The sequence below is a fragment of the Priapulus caudatus genome, unplaced genomic scaffold, assembly GCF_000485595.1.
Source record: "Priapulus caudatus unplaced genomic scaffold, Priapulus_caudatus-5.0.1 Scaffold1783, whole genome shotgun sequence".
Lineage (NCBI taxonomy): Eukaryota > Metazoa > Priapulida > Priapulimorpha > Priapulimorphida > Priapulidae > Priapulus > Priapulus caudatus.
This window is the reverse complement of record NW_014578844.1, coordinates 7,646-22,522: the sequence shown is the minus strand read 5'-3', so window position 1 is coordinate 22,522 and position 14,877 is coordinate 7,646. Positions and strand designations below refer to the sequence as shown.

The 14,877-nt window shown below is 44.1% G+C and overlaps 1 protein-coding gene across 3 annotated transcripts in view; it reads left to right on the top strand.

The window, feature by feature from the left end:
* The window catches only part of LOC106817591 (keratin-associated protein 5-9-like), a gene marked incomplete at its 3' end in the record, with an annotated part of 44,622 nt that extends 29,972 nt beyond the window's left edge, over positions 1 to 14,650 (top strand). For all 3 annotated transcript variants that reach the window (XM_014822272.1, XM_014822273.1, XM_014822274.1), the window contains 4 exon segments: positions 10,143 to 10,225; positions 10,671 to 10,790; positions 11,939 to 12,088; positions 14,570 to 14,650. In XM_014822272.1, coding sequence (XP_014677758.1) covers positions 10,217 to 10,225; positions 10,671 to 10,790; positions 11,939 to 12,088; positions 14,570 to 14,650 — 360 coding nt within the window.
* Positions 14,651 to 14,877: the final 227 nt, after the last annotated feature.

Below are 14,877 nucleotides of genomic sequence, written 5' to 3'. Positions count from 1 at the left end.
CGTACTTCAATCAATGCCGCCCAGCCCAGCAAAAGCCACGAGCCACGATGCCACAGCCCACAGACTGCGTGAGTAACAGGCGTGCCGCCGGGCTGCTTTTTCGTGTTTTTTCCTTTGCGTTGATATGCGTGAGAATGCGTAGAGCATGCGGTCGAGCGCGGGCAGAATGGGTGCCACATTATGCGTGAGCCTCTCCCACGAAATTGCCGCGCAGCGATGAACTTAGTAGCGTCTGCCTTAACAGCAGTAAGATTTTAAACTAAAGGTGCAAATTATAGTTTATCTGGGCGCGCATCAAATGCAGTCTAAGGACATTGCGAAATGTGTTAAATTTGCCTGGGGCAGACCCCAAACCCCTTCTACCTCTCTCCCTCCGTCTGCCTGCAGAATCCCATTCGTTGCTACCTGCATCGCCTTTGAATCCATCGATGTGCGTTTTCTCCAAACTGGAAATTAGCGACCGCTTGCTTCTAATTTTCCCTCAGAGGAAACCTGGGTTTAAAAAAGCGTGTCTCCACACAGACGGCACGGCGAACGCGGCGCTGGCAAAGCTCAAATGATATTTTTACTGACGCCTGTGCGTGCACGCTTGTGTGGTGCGCGCGCTGCGTGCGTGCGTAGTGCGTACGTGTAGCGTGGTGCTTCTGTGTGTGTACTGTGTGTGAGGTACTCTGTTAAAAAGTTAGTAAAACTGATAAGCTACTAACGTGGGAATATAGTCAGCTTTGATGAGCAGCTTATTTTTCTGGTTCACATAGCATCCCGAAGTTCCAACAGTAAGTAGACGTATAATACTGCATGTTGCTGTGAAAACTCTTCTGTAAACTATTAGTATTTATGCTATAATACTATAGCATGTGTGCTATAGTATGTCTATACTGCCTACGCGGCCTGCGTGCGGTACGTGCATAGCTGGCATCGGCGTGCGTATTGTGGCGTCACGGTCTGTAAAAAATAGTTGTTTGTGACCCTCCAGTGAGTCCATCCACAACATGTGCTGATGGAGAGGGGTTTTAGCAGACATTAATTTGATAAACAGCTCGAGAAATCACCTGAAAACAGAGTCGTTCTGTGACATTCTAGACCATCAAAATTGAAGGGCCCAGAAGAAGAGATGCTTTGACTTTTGAAAAGCGTGCTATGTCCAGTGCTGTGCCAAAAAAGATAGGAGAATTTTCTGCCCAGCAGTCGAAGAAAAAAATTGCAGTCAGAGTCATGGTGGTGAATGCATAGTTTAAGTGGCTCTCAGCATAGCACATGTGGTAGACTATAGTTTGTTTGCATTAAATTAAGTTAGTTTTTGTAGCTCATGCATATAAAGTTTATGTGAAAAAATAAAAGAAAAGAAAAGTTATGTTATCGCCTGTTTGTGTTCATAAATGTTAGGGCTACAGATGTGGCTAACCGGAATCCGCAAATTGGCTAATGAAAATTGAATTCTAAGGCTATTGGTTGGCCCTACAGCAAAAAAAATCCTAGCGTAGGGCCTGCGTACCAGGTGGGCCTATAATATATCAGATGACATTAGTAGCTGTTCGGTGTAGATCAGGAGTCGCATGATAAGCGCCTACTGTCAGTAGAGAGTGTCTGAGGCGAAGCGGTCTACGTTAACTCTCGTGAAGTGCCGATTTCAACAAGGCAAGCGTAGAGTTCTTCGGATTCGTGTTGCTTGAATGCGCGGTCTGTACCCCATCCGCAAAGCGTAGAAACTCTGTTGCTAAGCTCAGATTCGACCTGCTCGCCGCCGAAGTACACAGTTTAGTTGGAACTCTAATTTAGCGCTCCTTTCATTCCAACTATTCACCATCTAGTCGCTCCGTTGCAGAAAGTTGACCCGCACCTATGATGTCGATTCTTGAGTGGGGAAAGCCGACTCAATCCGATGCGTTGACGCCGTGTGAAAGAGATATTGTGCTAAGCGGCCCGCGTTGCCTTAGCGGTATTTTGACACCAAAGTCAGAGAGTAGATTTAGCACTGATGCTGCCCCAATTGTGTTGCGAGCTATCTGTGTGCAGCAAGGGTCGCGTTGTAGGTCTTGACCCCGACCGACACAATGTAGCTGCAGTTAGAGAGAGAAGCGTTAGGCTGTAGTGTGGTCGCTTGACATTCGTTCCATTTGCTATGTTCATGAGTCACAGAGTGGCTATTTAACGGATGCACAAGCCCGCTGTGTATGTATCGGAAATCCTCGAGCTAACTGTAGCTCGCTCGGAGAGATGGTCGGCTTCGCGATGTTGCCGCTATGAGTTCGAGACATTAGGCACCCACAGTGCGGTAAAGAAAACCCAGCAGACTACTGTCCGTCCATCTCCGTTGGCGTGCGAACATGGTTGCAGCAGCACGAACAGAGGGTTAGCAGAAGCAATACATTAGCTTCATAGTGCAGAGTTCAGTGCGAAGGGCCGTCACGTTTGAAGAGGTGCGAGTTGCTTGCGAGTTAGACCCGACGCTCACTGTAAATTCAGAAAGCTAGTTAGTCCGGAAGGTGGCATGAAGCAAAGAGGCAGGGCAGGCCTTACTCCTTATAGCAAGGTGCAAGGAGAACTGTCCAGTGAGCAGAGAAAGCATAGTTGTGAAGCAAGGCAGGATTGCTGCTCCCTGATGAGTCTACAGAACAGAGTTGTAGATATTGCTCATGAAGGCCATCAAGCGTGAGCAAAACTCGCGTTGTTGCGGAGAAAGTCTGGTCCTGAACATGAATCAGATAGTTAGAGACAGGTTTTGGTCGTGCGTTCCATGTCAGGCCTCGACAAGTGGTGGCACGTGAGCCGCTCCGCATGACGAAGTTTACCAGATCGTCCGTGTCAGAGGTCAGTGTAGGCTTTAATTGGTACACTGCCTCAGGGAGAGTACCTGCTCGTAGTCATTGACAACTACAGTAGATTCGCCAGAAGTAGAGATTGTCACGTCGACGGCCACGCGTACTGTAATGCCGGTACTCGACAAGATATTCTCGCATCGCGCACGGGATACCGAGCTGTAGTGAAGACGACAACGGTCCGCCGTTTCAAAGTAGTGAGTTCGCAAATTTCGCAAAATCATGGGTTTCCATCCCGCAAAGTGACACCTTTGTGGCCAGAAGCCAACCGGGGATGTCGGAGTTTCATAAGCCATTGAACAAAGCATGTACAGGCCGCCCTCAGGTTGAAGAGCAACCTTGGAAACAGGTTATGTATGGGTTTCTGTGGAATTATCGTAACACCCCGCACTGTACGACCATGCAAACCCTGCTCGCATTGTCCATAGGTATATGGGTACGACCAAGCTGCCTCAAATCCCGGCAAAATTTCCGATACGGTCCTGAGGGGCATTGACAACAGAAACAAGGAGAAAATGAAAGGTATGCGAACAGACGCAGGCATACACAAGGAGTCCAAACTCTGTGTAGGGGATAAAGTCCTGATGAAGAAGAACTTTTTCTGGTAAGCTGATCCCCAAGTTAAGCCGGATCCTACGAGGTGATAAGTATATTAGGGGTCATGGTGATCATCCAGCGCGCGCGAAGAAGTAAAGGCGAGGAATTGTTCCCTGCTAAAGCAGATACATCCCCTCGTTCACACAAACCCGGAGGAGGATAATGTGCCCGAGTTAACCACGCCCACTATTATTCCCCCATTGGAAGAGAACCCTGAGGTAGAACCGGTGCCTAGTCCACACAGGTATCCCGGGCGTGAACGAAGGAGGCCTACCTATCACCAGGATTAACAGTAGCCAGTCCAAGTATTGCAAGTTTGTATTTCTGTGTGTACTCCGTCCCCAAGAGTTGTAGCCTATACGGCCCTTATGTATACGTTTGCCATGTAAGGCTCAGTGATTGATATTTCAGTTTGGTATCTTTTGAATTCTGTTCTGTTCAAAAAGGGGGAGAGATGTAGTAGCCTGTGACTACTAGTACTGCTGCGCCCCACCGGGCGGCGCCACTCGCATTTCTACCAGAGCGCCATCTGTGGCGTTATCTTATTTGAATAAAGTTAGTTCCTGTTCCGGCATAAACATGTGTTAATCTCTTTGATAAGTTTCTGATATAAATCCACAATAGTCGTGACCACAGATCACGACACTCAGCATGTCAACCTTCTCCTTCAGGCTCTTGATTTCCTCACATAAAGCTGTCTTTTCCTTTAGCGATTCCCCCTGAAACCTACATAACCTGCAGTCGTACACGAATGCATCAGGCAGGCATAACATCGTTGCTAATGTATTCCCAAATATCTCACCTATCACAAACAACACTGATCCAACCAATTACCAAATTTGTCTACTTTCCTGGTTGTTTTCCTCTTTTGCCCTATTTAGCTAACACTAGTGCTATATGTCATGATTGTGTAAACCCAAACAAGAGATTTAACTTCATGTAGATTCGTTTTATTTAGGAAACGTAGCTGAGCAGAACACGAGATTACAAACTGCCATGCCGAACTCCTGTAGCTCCCCCTGGCTCTCAAATATCTAACTAAAGAATAGACAACTCTCCCACAGGGCGCTACCGTCATTAATCATTATGACATCTCCTTTCCTTTGAGATAAACATCTTATTCTATAGCATGAATGTCTTTGAATGACAAAAGATCAACTTTTCAACAATGCTAACCAAACGACACTTAACACTAATTCAGACTGTAGGGTAGACTGCCCACTGTCTGGACCTCAGATCCAGGGATTATTCTGCCCTTAGCGGATCTTAGTCGACTTAAACTAATACTTGTAGTCTCTGAAACGGTGAGGTAGATGCACTGCCCGGCCACTCGATGTGAAGGTCACTGGTACCATAGCTTGTTGCTTGACATCAGATGGCGAAGCTGTATCTGCATCTTCCTTCGACTCGGGACCATTGTTGCCTGGAGCAATGTTGCGTAAAGGTTGTTCAAGAACAACCGGTTCCTCTGCTGCCGGCACAACTATGCCTTGCTGTGTGGCTTGAGGTGGCGTATAATTCTGCCCACTAGGTGTCACTGGGGTGTCTTGTATATGTTTACGGTTCCGACGATGAATTTCCGCCTTCGTCTGAATGATGTAGGATCGGTTGTTTTCATCACCACCGATAACTGTTCCCCACTTGTTCCACCGCTTCTCCGTGTCCAGCTTCGTCAGTGCCAACTGACCACTTGACAGGTGAGGTAGTATTCGAGCACCTTTCCTGGCATGATAATACCTCTTGTAGGTGGCTTTAGCTGATTCGTCGGACTGACGGATGGTGCTGGTATCTGGAACCTTTGGCAGTAGATTTCGCTCCAGTATCGGAAGTCTGGTCCAGAGTTCTCGTCCCTGTAGTGCCACAGACGGAGACACACCCGTAGCTGAATGCGCAGTTGCTCTATAGTTCAACAATCCAATCTCTGGATCATCCAGCTTCAGTAAGTGTTTAGCCGTCTGCACGGCACGTTCAGCCATCCCATTCTCTTGTGGTGTGTATGGGTTGGTCGTTTTGTGAGTGAATCCCCACGACTTAGCAAACAGACGGAATTCGTGAGAGGTATATTGCGGCCCATTATCCGATATTACTACCTCTGGGATACCGAAAGCCGTAAACATTGCTTTCATTCTTGTAATTACCGCAGAGCTGGTCAGACTTGTCAGCCTCTTCACTTCGATCCAACGAGAGTAATAGTCTACCACTACCAGAAATGTCTGCTTGTTGAATTCCAGTAGATCTGTCCCCAACTGCTGCCATGGCCGTCCCGGCAACTCTATTGGCTGCAGGGGTTGTTCTCGCTGTGATGGTCTGCTCTGTCGACACTCCACACATTGATCGACCATGTTTTTAATGTTGTTGCCCCCATATGGCTGTCCTGGCTCTTTCACGGCACTTCGAGATGCTTTGGTGTGATTCATGTAGTCGTTCTAAAGCATCCTGCCTCATTGCTCTAGGCAGAACTATTCTACTCTGTAGATCAACTATTCCATTTGTCACCGATAGCTCTGAGCGTACATGGTAATAGTGCCTCAAAGGTTCCGGCACCACGCTCACTCTATTTGGCCACCCGTTGATGACATAACGCATTACTGCATGCAGGACATCGGCCTTCTCTGTAGCCTCCCTGATCTGTTCTAATTTCTTAGGTGACGCTGGCCAACCTACTTGAACTGTGTCCACATAATCACTGACATCTTGGACCAGCTGTACACTATCCTCTGTGATAGCTAGAGGATTCCTGGATAGTGCATCTGCCACTATTTGTTCTTTACCCGGCACAAATTGAACAACAGGATTGAACCGCATCATTCGCAGCAAAAGACGCTGACAGCGAATCGGTGTTTCATCAATGTTCTTGGTGCTCAGTAGAGGCACCAATGGCTTGTGGTCGGTCAGTAGAGTAAACTGTGGTAATCCCACGAGATACCTAGACAGTTTTTCGCATGCCCATACTGCCGCCAGACATTCCTTCTCAATTTGAGCGTAACGCTGCTCAGCGCTTGAGAGTGTTCTTGAGCAGAATGCTACTGGTTTTAAGCCTTCTTCATATTTCGGTAGGAGTACGGCCCCTTTCCCGAAACTGCTAGCATCAGCACTTATGATCGTTGGCTTTTTCGCGTCATAGTATGCTAGTGTTGGAGAAGCGCATAGTAGCTGTTTGGTTTCTTGGAAGGCACCTTGCTGACCTGGCCCCCATAACCAGACACTGTCAGACCTCAGCAGATCTGTCATGGGCTTCATAACAGAAGACAGGTTGTTTGCAAACTTGCCTAGGTATTGGAACATTCCAATCAAGCTACGGAGTTCCCTGACATTGGAGGGTGGAGTCAGATCCATCATTGCCCGTACCTTCTCTGGGTCTGCCTTGATCCCTTCAGCACCGATGAGGTCACCAAAGTAAACCAATTCTTTCATCCTAAACTGGCATTTCTCTCGGTTTAAGCGAAGACCTGCTTCCTGAAGTCTCGTCAGAACTTCAGTTAGCCTCCTTTCATGCTCTTCCATGGATCGGCCATGAACCAAGATATCATCCATTATGACCGCTACTCCCTCCAAGCCATGAAGTAACTCGGTCATTTTTCGCTGGAAGATCTCTGGCGCCGAAGTAATACCGAAGGGAACGTGACAGAATGCATACCTCCCAAACGGCGTCATGAATGTTGTGAGCAGTTGGCTTTACTCATCCAAGGGGATCTGCCAACATCCACTTGCTGCATCCAGCTTGGTAAAGTACTTGGACTGAGCCAACTTAGGAGCGATGTCGCTTAGATTCAGAAGTGTATAATGTTCTCTGCGAACAGCCCTATTCAGTCTTTTTGGGTCAACACAAATGCGCAGTTTACCATTTTTCTTCTGAACCGGAACCATAGCTGCACACCATTCGGTGGGCTCAGTGACAGGACGGATCACACCAATATCCTGCATTCTCCGTATTTCTGTTTTCACCGCATCCATCAGGGGAAACGGAACTTTTTGTGCGGTGTTGACACACAGTGGTGTTACACCTGCTGTCAAACTTATCTTGACTGGTTCGGTCTTCAAGAGACCAATATCTGAGTTGAACTGACTCAAGATTTCATCTACATGGGTAACTAGGCCCATTTTCTTTGCCACTCCGTTGGCTAGCAGGCTGACTGGTCCTGTTCCATCTATCATGACTACACGAAATGTATAGACTTTCCCCTTGTGATTGATGACAGCTGTAAATGCACCTAGAACCTTGAGCTGGCCCCAGGACTGTTGAGCTTGATCTTGTTGTGCATCAGGTGTGGGCGACTTTTCAATGATCGCCAGATGGTGTGTGAAATTACTGTTACGTCAGCTCCCGTGTCTATTTTAAATTTTACAGTTGAGCCGCATATGTTCAGTGGTACATACCATGCTTCCTCCTCATGGCAATCAATTGTTCCAAGGATGTATGATTCCTCCCCCTCGGATGTATCCTGAGATGTCACTGCGTCTGTTGCCCCATTTAAATTTCCACCTCGGTGTTTACCACTGCGACACACCGAAGAGAAATGTTCATGCTTATTGCATGACCTATAGATCTGTCCACTAGCAGGGCATTTACCACCCCGTGGGTGACAGTCGTAACCACAACGGTTGCATTTCTGTTGTTTTGTGGCTGCTGACATCTTTCTTCCACTTTGGTCTATGCTCCCTTTGTTTGAACTTTGCCTCACTAACCTCCTGGTGGGAAGCTTGTTGCTGGACCATCTGTAATTTTACCTGTTCATGCTGGCGTGCCACTGCTGAAGCTTTATCTAGGGTCAAATCAGGCATCAGCTGCAGTCTTTGCTTCACTCCTCGGTCTAGGAGTCCCACGACAAACCTGTCACGTACTTTGTCTTCTGGATCCTTGTACTCGCAATTCTCCACCATTGCTTGAAGGTCCCTTAGAAATTCCTCCACTGTCTCCTCCCTACTTTGGATCCTCTCTTGAAAGAGTGATCTCTCGTGTATTATATTTCTTTTCGGGATGAAGTACTGTGTGAATTTCTTGACAACTGTGTCGTAATCAGTGTCCTTTTCCTCCTCTCTAATTGTGGCGCAAGGGTTTTCTGGGTCAGGCACATCATGCAAAACAAATTTCAACGTTTTGAATATTTTGTTGGCTTGTTTACCTCCCATACAGTAGATAAGTGAGTCTCTTTGTACTTCTCCGTCTTCTTTGTGAAGTTTAGTGGCTTTCCAAAATCGTCCGAATTCCTCTATCCACTCACTCCATTCTTCAGCTTTAAACGTAAACTTGGCAGGGGGGTCATATCGTGCCATTTCCTTGACAATGACTTGTGATTCCGGGGCCACTGGTATCAAACTGTAGACTCGCCCTTTAGACACAAACGTCCGCGTTGTTCTGTCAAGCAGCACTACAATGTGTACTTGAAACTGTTCTTGAAGTCACTTCTGACACCATGTCATGATTGTGTAAACCCAAACAAGAGATTTAACTTCATGTAGATTCGTTTTATTTAGGAAACGTAGCTGAGCAGAACACGAGATTACAAACCGCCATGCCGAACTCCTGTAGCTCCCCCTGGCTCTCAAATATCTAACTAAAGAATAGACAACTCTCCTACAGGGCGCTACCGTCATTAATCATTATGACACTATACTTTATTGGTTTATAATTATACTTTATTGCCCAGGTTATACTTTACGAAGTGGCTCATGCTCCAGTAACCGGACCACGAATCCGTCCTCTGGCAATCCCAGAATGCACGGCAAAGTCATGCAAAGAGCATTTCTCAGCACAATAGAATATGGCAGCACACGAACCTTGTATGTTTTTTGTTGGGCAAAAGTTTTCCTGTGTTTTTGGAGGTAACCGGTTCATTGCAAGAGGCACAGGGAAGTCGAATTTGAATTGTGATTGAGAAAGCATGACTTGACATTGAGCGAGACCATGACTTTGCAATGCATTCTGGGATTGCTGGAGCACAAACCAAAAGAACTCCAGGTCCAGTTACAGGAGTACGAGCCACTGCCTATACTTTATTTTCCTAGTCTATGGGTAATTTGGAACTTTCACGCCAAAAACCTACAATAACAAATATATGGCCGCTTCCCTCCAACTTTCTATTCTAATCTAGCTTAACTTGACTTAGTTTCCTTGGTGGGAGGTGCAAATAGGTATTAAAATGAAAAGGTACTTCTGGTATAAAGTAGAGTCTCTTTCAGTAGTCATAAGCGCTGCATGACAAGTCCTATTCTTCACGTAATATTTACGCCTTCATCAGCGATACTAAAACATGTCTGTTCGGCGCGATGGCGTTGCCTGTTTATGCATGCCATGTTGTTCGTGTGGAATGATATCGGAGTTGGTCCTTTGTAGTTTTATAACATATAGTGTATAGTGTATGGTCATGATAAACTGTGGGGCTCCACAACGACATGATTCATAGTACTACTTGTGGGATTCATTATAGGGTGTAGGCTATTCTATAGTAAGTTAGGCCATGGGCTGAGGTGGAAAAGTTAGTCTAGAAAACGAAAGTGAACAACAATCACTGTTGGCCCATGGCCTAAGTGGAAGAGTATTACGGTCAGACTAAATTCGGACTATGTTCAAAAAATGTGAAATACTATTTGAGAACAAATATATATATAGATATATAATATATAAGTAACTAAGTAGATTTTAAAGTTTGTCGTGCAGTTACCTCACATATACCTCACTAAGGTCTTTGATATAGACTGTTTCAAGTGTAGATTTTTTCTTTGCAGTCATCTACATTGTTCATGATGAATTTGTTGACTCTACAACTACAAGCAGCAGAGGGCGAGTAGTCGGATACATTATGGAGGGTGTAAGCTATTCTGAATTTTGTATGTTATATCACATTATTTTGTACCTGTAAGATCCTGTTTCACATGAATTGGTGTTTTAAACTCGAGCAGGTGATTCGTTTTGTCTCGTGTACAGATTGAATTGTGTTTCTACAAAATCAACCAGTATGGTGCTGCCTCAATTTTAAATTGAGTAGTATTGCACAAATAAATGCACAAAAGCCGTTTCTCAACATTGTGGACTATGCAGTTTTAAAGTGTATAATCGAGTTTCCGTTTTAGTGTTTCTTGATTCTGAATCCTTTAGCATCAAGCGTTCCATGTTGCAACCCATGGACTAGGTCCTTTGTATGGAAGACTCATGGCAGTGGAAGGATGTGTTTGTGGTGGGGGTCGGGAATTTTTACTATTTTCTTATTCTCATGACTATATTCACTTACCGCATCTATGTTCTCCATTTTGCAGACACCGACTACTGAACCAGAAGATGCCTTGCTCCTTCCCACTGCAGCAATTTGTGTCATTGCCATCGGTGGATATGTCTTCCTTATCGTCATATTTTTGCTCATCAGGCAGGTGCTTATGGTAGGCACAATTATATAGCATATAATTATAAGCAAATATAACATTACTGAGAAAGCTATATTCGTATATTCTTAACAAAATTAATGGTAATGCATTGTGTACAATAATTTGATATAATCAAGAGCATATAAAGAAGGAGAGTGTACAACGGTAAAATGCTGAAACCATGTTGCAGTATTAGTCGAATTAATAAACTTTCCCCGTTTTATTTTTACGATTCTTTGCAGTATTATTGATCAGCTGTCCTACCTTGTTCATATAAAACAAACCGCATGTCCCTACGATGCCCCTACGCTGAGATAATGAGCGGTGAAAATCTGGTATTTTCGCCAAAAACTGACTCGAGATCAGTCAGTTACTGTGACTGTCTCTCGAAGTGTTATAACTTCGGTAAACCTCACGTTTTTCCGTCAATGATTGACAAATGGAATGAATGACGTCTGTTATTGATTGCCATAGTGATGACCCCCACCTGTGCCCACCTCACGCCCACCTCACGCTGGATGTATAGTAAACTCTGGTAGTATGACGTGAGTCAGCGCCACTATGGCGCTACACAGCGGCGACCGGAAGCAACACACTGGCCACACTTCGAGAGTGGGTCGCAGTACTGACTAATGTCTAGTCGGTGTTCAGCGAAAATACCAGATTTTCATTGTTCATTATCTCAGCGTATGGACATCGTAGGGACATGCGGTTTGTTTTATATGAACAAGGTAGGACAGCTGATCAATAATACTGCAAAGAATCGTCAAAATAACACGGGGAAAGTTTATTAATTCGACTAATACTGCAACATGGTTTCAGCATTTTACCGTTGTACGCTCTCCTTCTTTATATGCTCTTGATATAATAAATCAACTGAAGTACTTGTTAGTAGTCGTCAAAGTAGAGTTGTTTTTGCTAAAGACCTGAGAATTTGTGTGCCCTGAGCAGAATTCAATACATTATTATACTTGTTAACCATTTAAACTATTATATTTTAGTCTCAAATTAAAAGTGCAGTACTTTATAGTAACATAATAAATGATCGTTTCAATTTCCGTTCACGGTCTTCATCTTATCTATAGTGACATGTAAAGATTTCATACCAGAAATATCTTTGCTTATTTTAACTTTGTATCTGAGTGTTGTTTTGTTGCGTGCAGGACCGAGGCATGTGCGGAGAGTGTAAGCACGTGTGCGGTAAGGAGGGTGAGCAGTGTGCTTGCTGCCAGTGTTGCATCACAACGCTGTCACAGTGCGACTGCAAATCACCAAATTGCGACATCTGCGTTGACTCCGTCTGTCCAAAACCGGTAAGAACAAGCGGTACTGTTATGCTACCATTTGAAAATGTTTGGTTTGCAGCAAACAATCCTTGCATTTTTTCGGTGTCGGCTGGTAGGCAGCCCAAGCAAAAACTCCTCCTTCATTGGCTGAAAAATAATATAGTCGTATATGTTCAAGAAGAATGCAGTGAATAACTTTGTAGTAGTAAAGTTTCGCTCATAGGGTCTATGTCCCCCAGGGTACTGCTGGAACGTACCCTGGGTACGGTCCGGTATACCGGAACGTACCCTGGTCACTATTTGATATGGTTAGGGTTAGGATTAGGGTTAGTGTTAGGGTTAGGGTTAGGGAGTAGGCGTAGGCAACTCCCTAGACTCGTTAGTGGAGTAGGCGAGGTACGGTCCGGCATATTAGATAGTACCAAGGTATGATCCGGCAGTACCCCAGGGGACATAGACCCTCTCAGCTAAAGTTTCAGCAGCAAGATAAGGTGAACAAGTATGTTGACCCCTTGTGGTGTTATCTTCTCCTGATTTCATCTTTACTACAGACCACTTCTAATATCTCTTCACTGGACACTTGCTGATGGTCTCTTGCAAACCTCTATTTATGTCAGGCTTTTCAGTTCATTCTGTGTACTTGGGAAAAAAAAGTACGTCGAGGTGTGATGAATGCCTCCGAAGACACCAATAATTCAAGCCAAAGTTAATAGTTTTTAAAGTTGCTCAAGTAGTGTAAAGCGTATAGCGTAGCTTTTCTGTAAGCTTATTTAATGAAGAGAGCCGACCAAATATGTTGTATTGAATAAATGGCGAGTATGTAAAACTGTTCACTATGTTCAAATGCCAGATATTCAAATGTGCTATCACACTCATGCTTTTATTTATAAGAGCAAATGATTAAGGCCCAAGTGACAGATGGGTAGTTTTGAGGCTATGTAATAAATCATTGCTGAACAAGCAGGGTGTTCATATTGTGAGGGGGTGAATAATGGAAGATCTGCCCTTATTCACCCCTGATCTTATGCCACTGTCTGTCGTCATACACGTCATCATTCTAGGTATGACAGCTTCCGATTAAGTGTTATCACCATGTTTCTACTTAAGTATATAAGAAAGTGAGATTTACATTAGGTATAGATAACACTTGTAAGGTATCTTATCGTGAAAACCCTGTAGAGGCTAATCTGTGTAGTTTTTAGCTCACCTTGACATCGTCAAGTTGAGCTATTGCTATGGGTCGTCGTCCGTCCGTCCGTCCGTCCGTCCGTCCGTCAACATTTGGTTTCGGTCAACGATAACTCAGGAACCGTTTGACCCACATGTTTGAAATTGGGTGTAGTTGTTACTGCTATGCTCCCATATGGAACGTCCTATTTTGAAGCACGCCAGTCGACGTCTTTCGAGCCACGGCAATTTTTTTGGGCAAAAATGGGAATTGCCATTAGTCAGTTCAGGTTCAACGGATTTTGCTGCATTTTTGGTATGTGAATGAATAAGGCCTAGGGTTTTGATATTTTAAAAAAAAATATGCAAATTAGGTAGGGTTTGGCAATTATATAGCATATTATATATAGACACAAACAGTCTGTGGTGTCACACTCGTCTGGTTCGTTTTACAGATTTCATTGACAATATCTTTAATGCAAAATTGGTATTTCCTCTCCACTCTGCCGATAAAACGTCTATATTAGAGTAAAGATTTACAAAACATGTCGGAACGCAGCATAACCTATTTATTTCAAACTCCATCGCTACAAAGCGGGTATAGCGCCATCTACCGTCACAAATTGTGATTCATTTTGGTTTATAAATTATTATTGCGATATACAGATGGCAATCATTTCTATAATGTACGTCGATGGTTGCTCAATTAAAACTGACTTCTTCTTACTCACTCATTTGTGTCTTTTTTTTTGTGGTGAGCTACAGTATCATTGACACTTTCATTTAGGAGCTACAATGGACATTATATGTAATGATTTATCATCTCATCCTAACCCTAATCCTAACCCTATTACCGAGTGCAGCTTATTGTTATTCTTCTAGCAGCGTGGATGTGCCTGTCCTGACTACACTTCTTTCCTGTCCTGCTCCTATCCTGAATGTCAGCGCAATGCAGAGCAGTTAAATCTAGGATCCCGTTGCTCCAACTGCATAGTATGTCTCCCATAGTTCCTCCGTTGCTATTATTTAGTGTATTCACTTTTCCATCATATTCTGTTTGGTCTGAAATGTGGCAGGCATAGGGTTATGTGATAGGTGTATAGGGTGTGTTTCTGCTACTATTGTAAGGTGCAAGTAAGTTTTAAGTATATAACTTTGTGCTGTATTCATTAATGTATGTTTAGTAAAATTCATAACACATGTAAATGTTTACGTGTACACAGGTTTTTTGTGTAATACAACGTAGTGGCACAATATTTTTGCAATATAACATTGATTGTAACATGGAATATACAACTGCAAGACATTGGTATGTGTTTACATACTGTTTTGGTTTTGTAGCAAAAGTGTGACTGCGGAAAGCTCGTTACCTGTGCATGGTGTGCACAAAAAGATTGCTGTGCAGGGGAGCCACTGTGCAATGTAAGTGTTTGTGTGATGGATGCTCTTGGATGTTCTCATAGACACAGTGTTAATTGACATCTGCTGTTTGATCACATCCATAGGTTGATTATTGGTATATGTGAGTGATTGAATGTACCAAAGGTCTAACATGCGTCAATATGTTATTATTCCAATATCTTTACATCTTGAAAGTTCAGTCGTATTTCTTTTTTAACATTAATAACATCATTGTTCATGGTTAATCC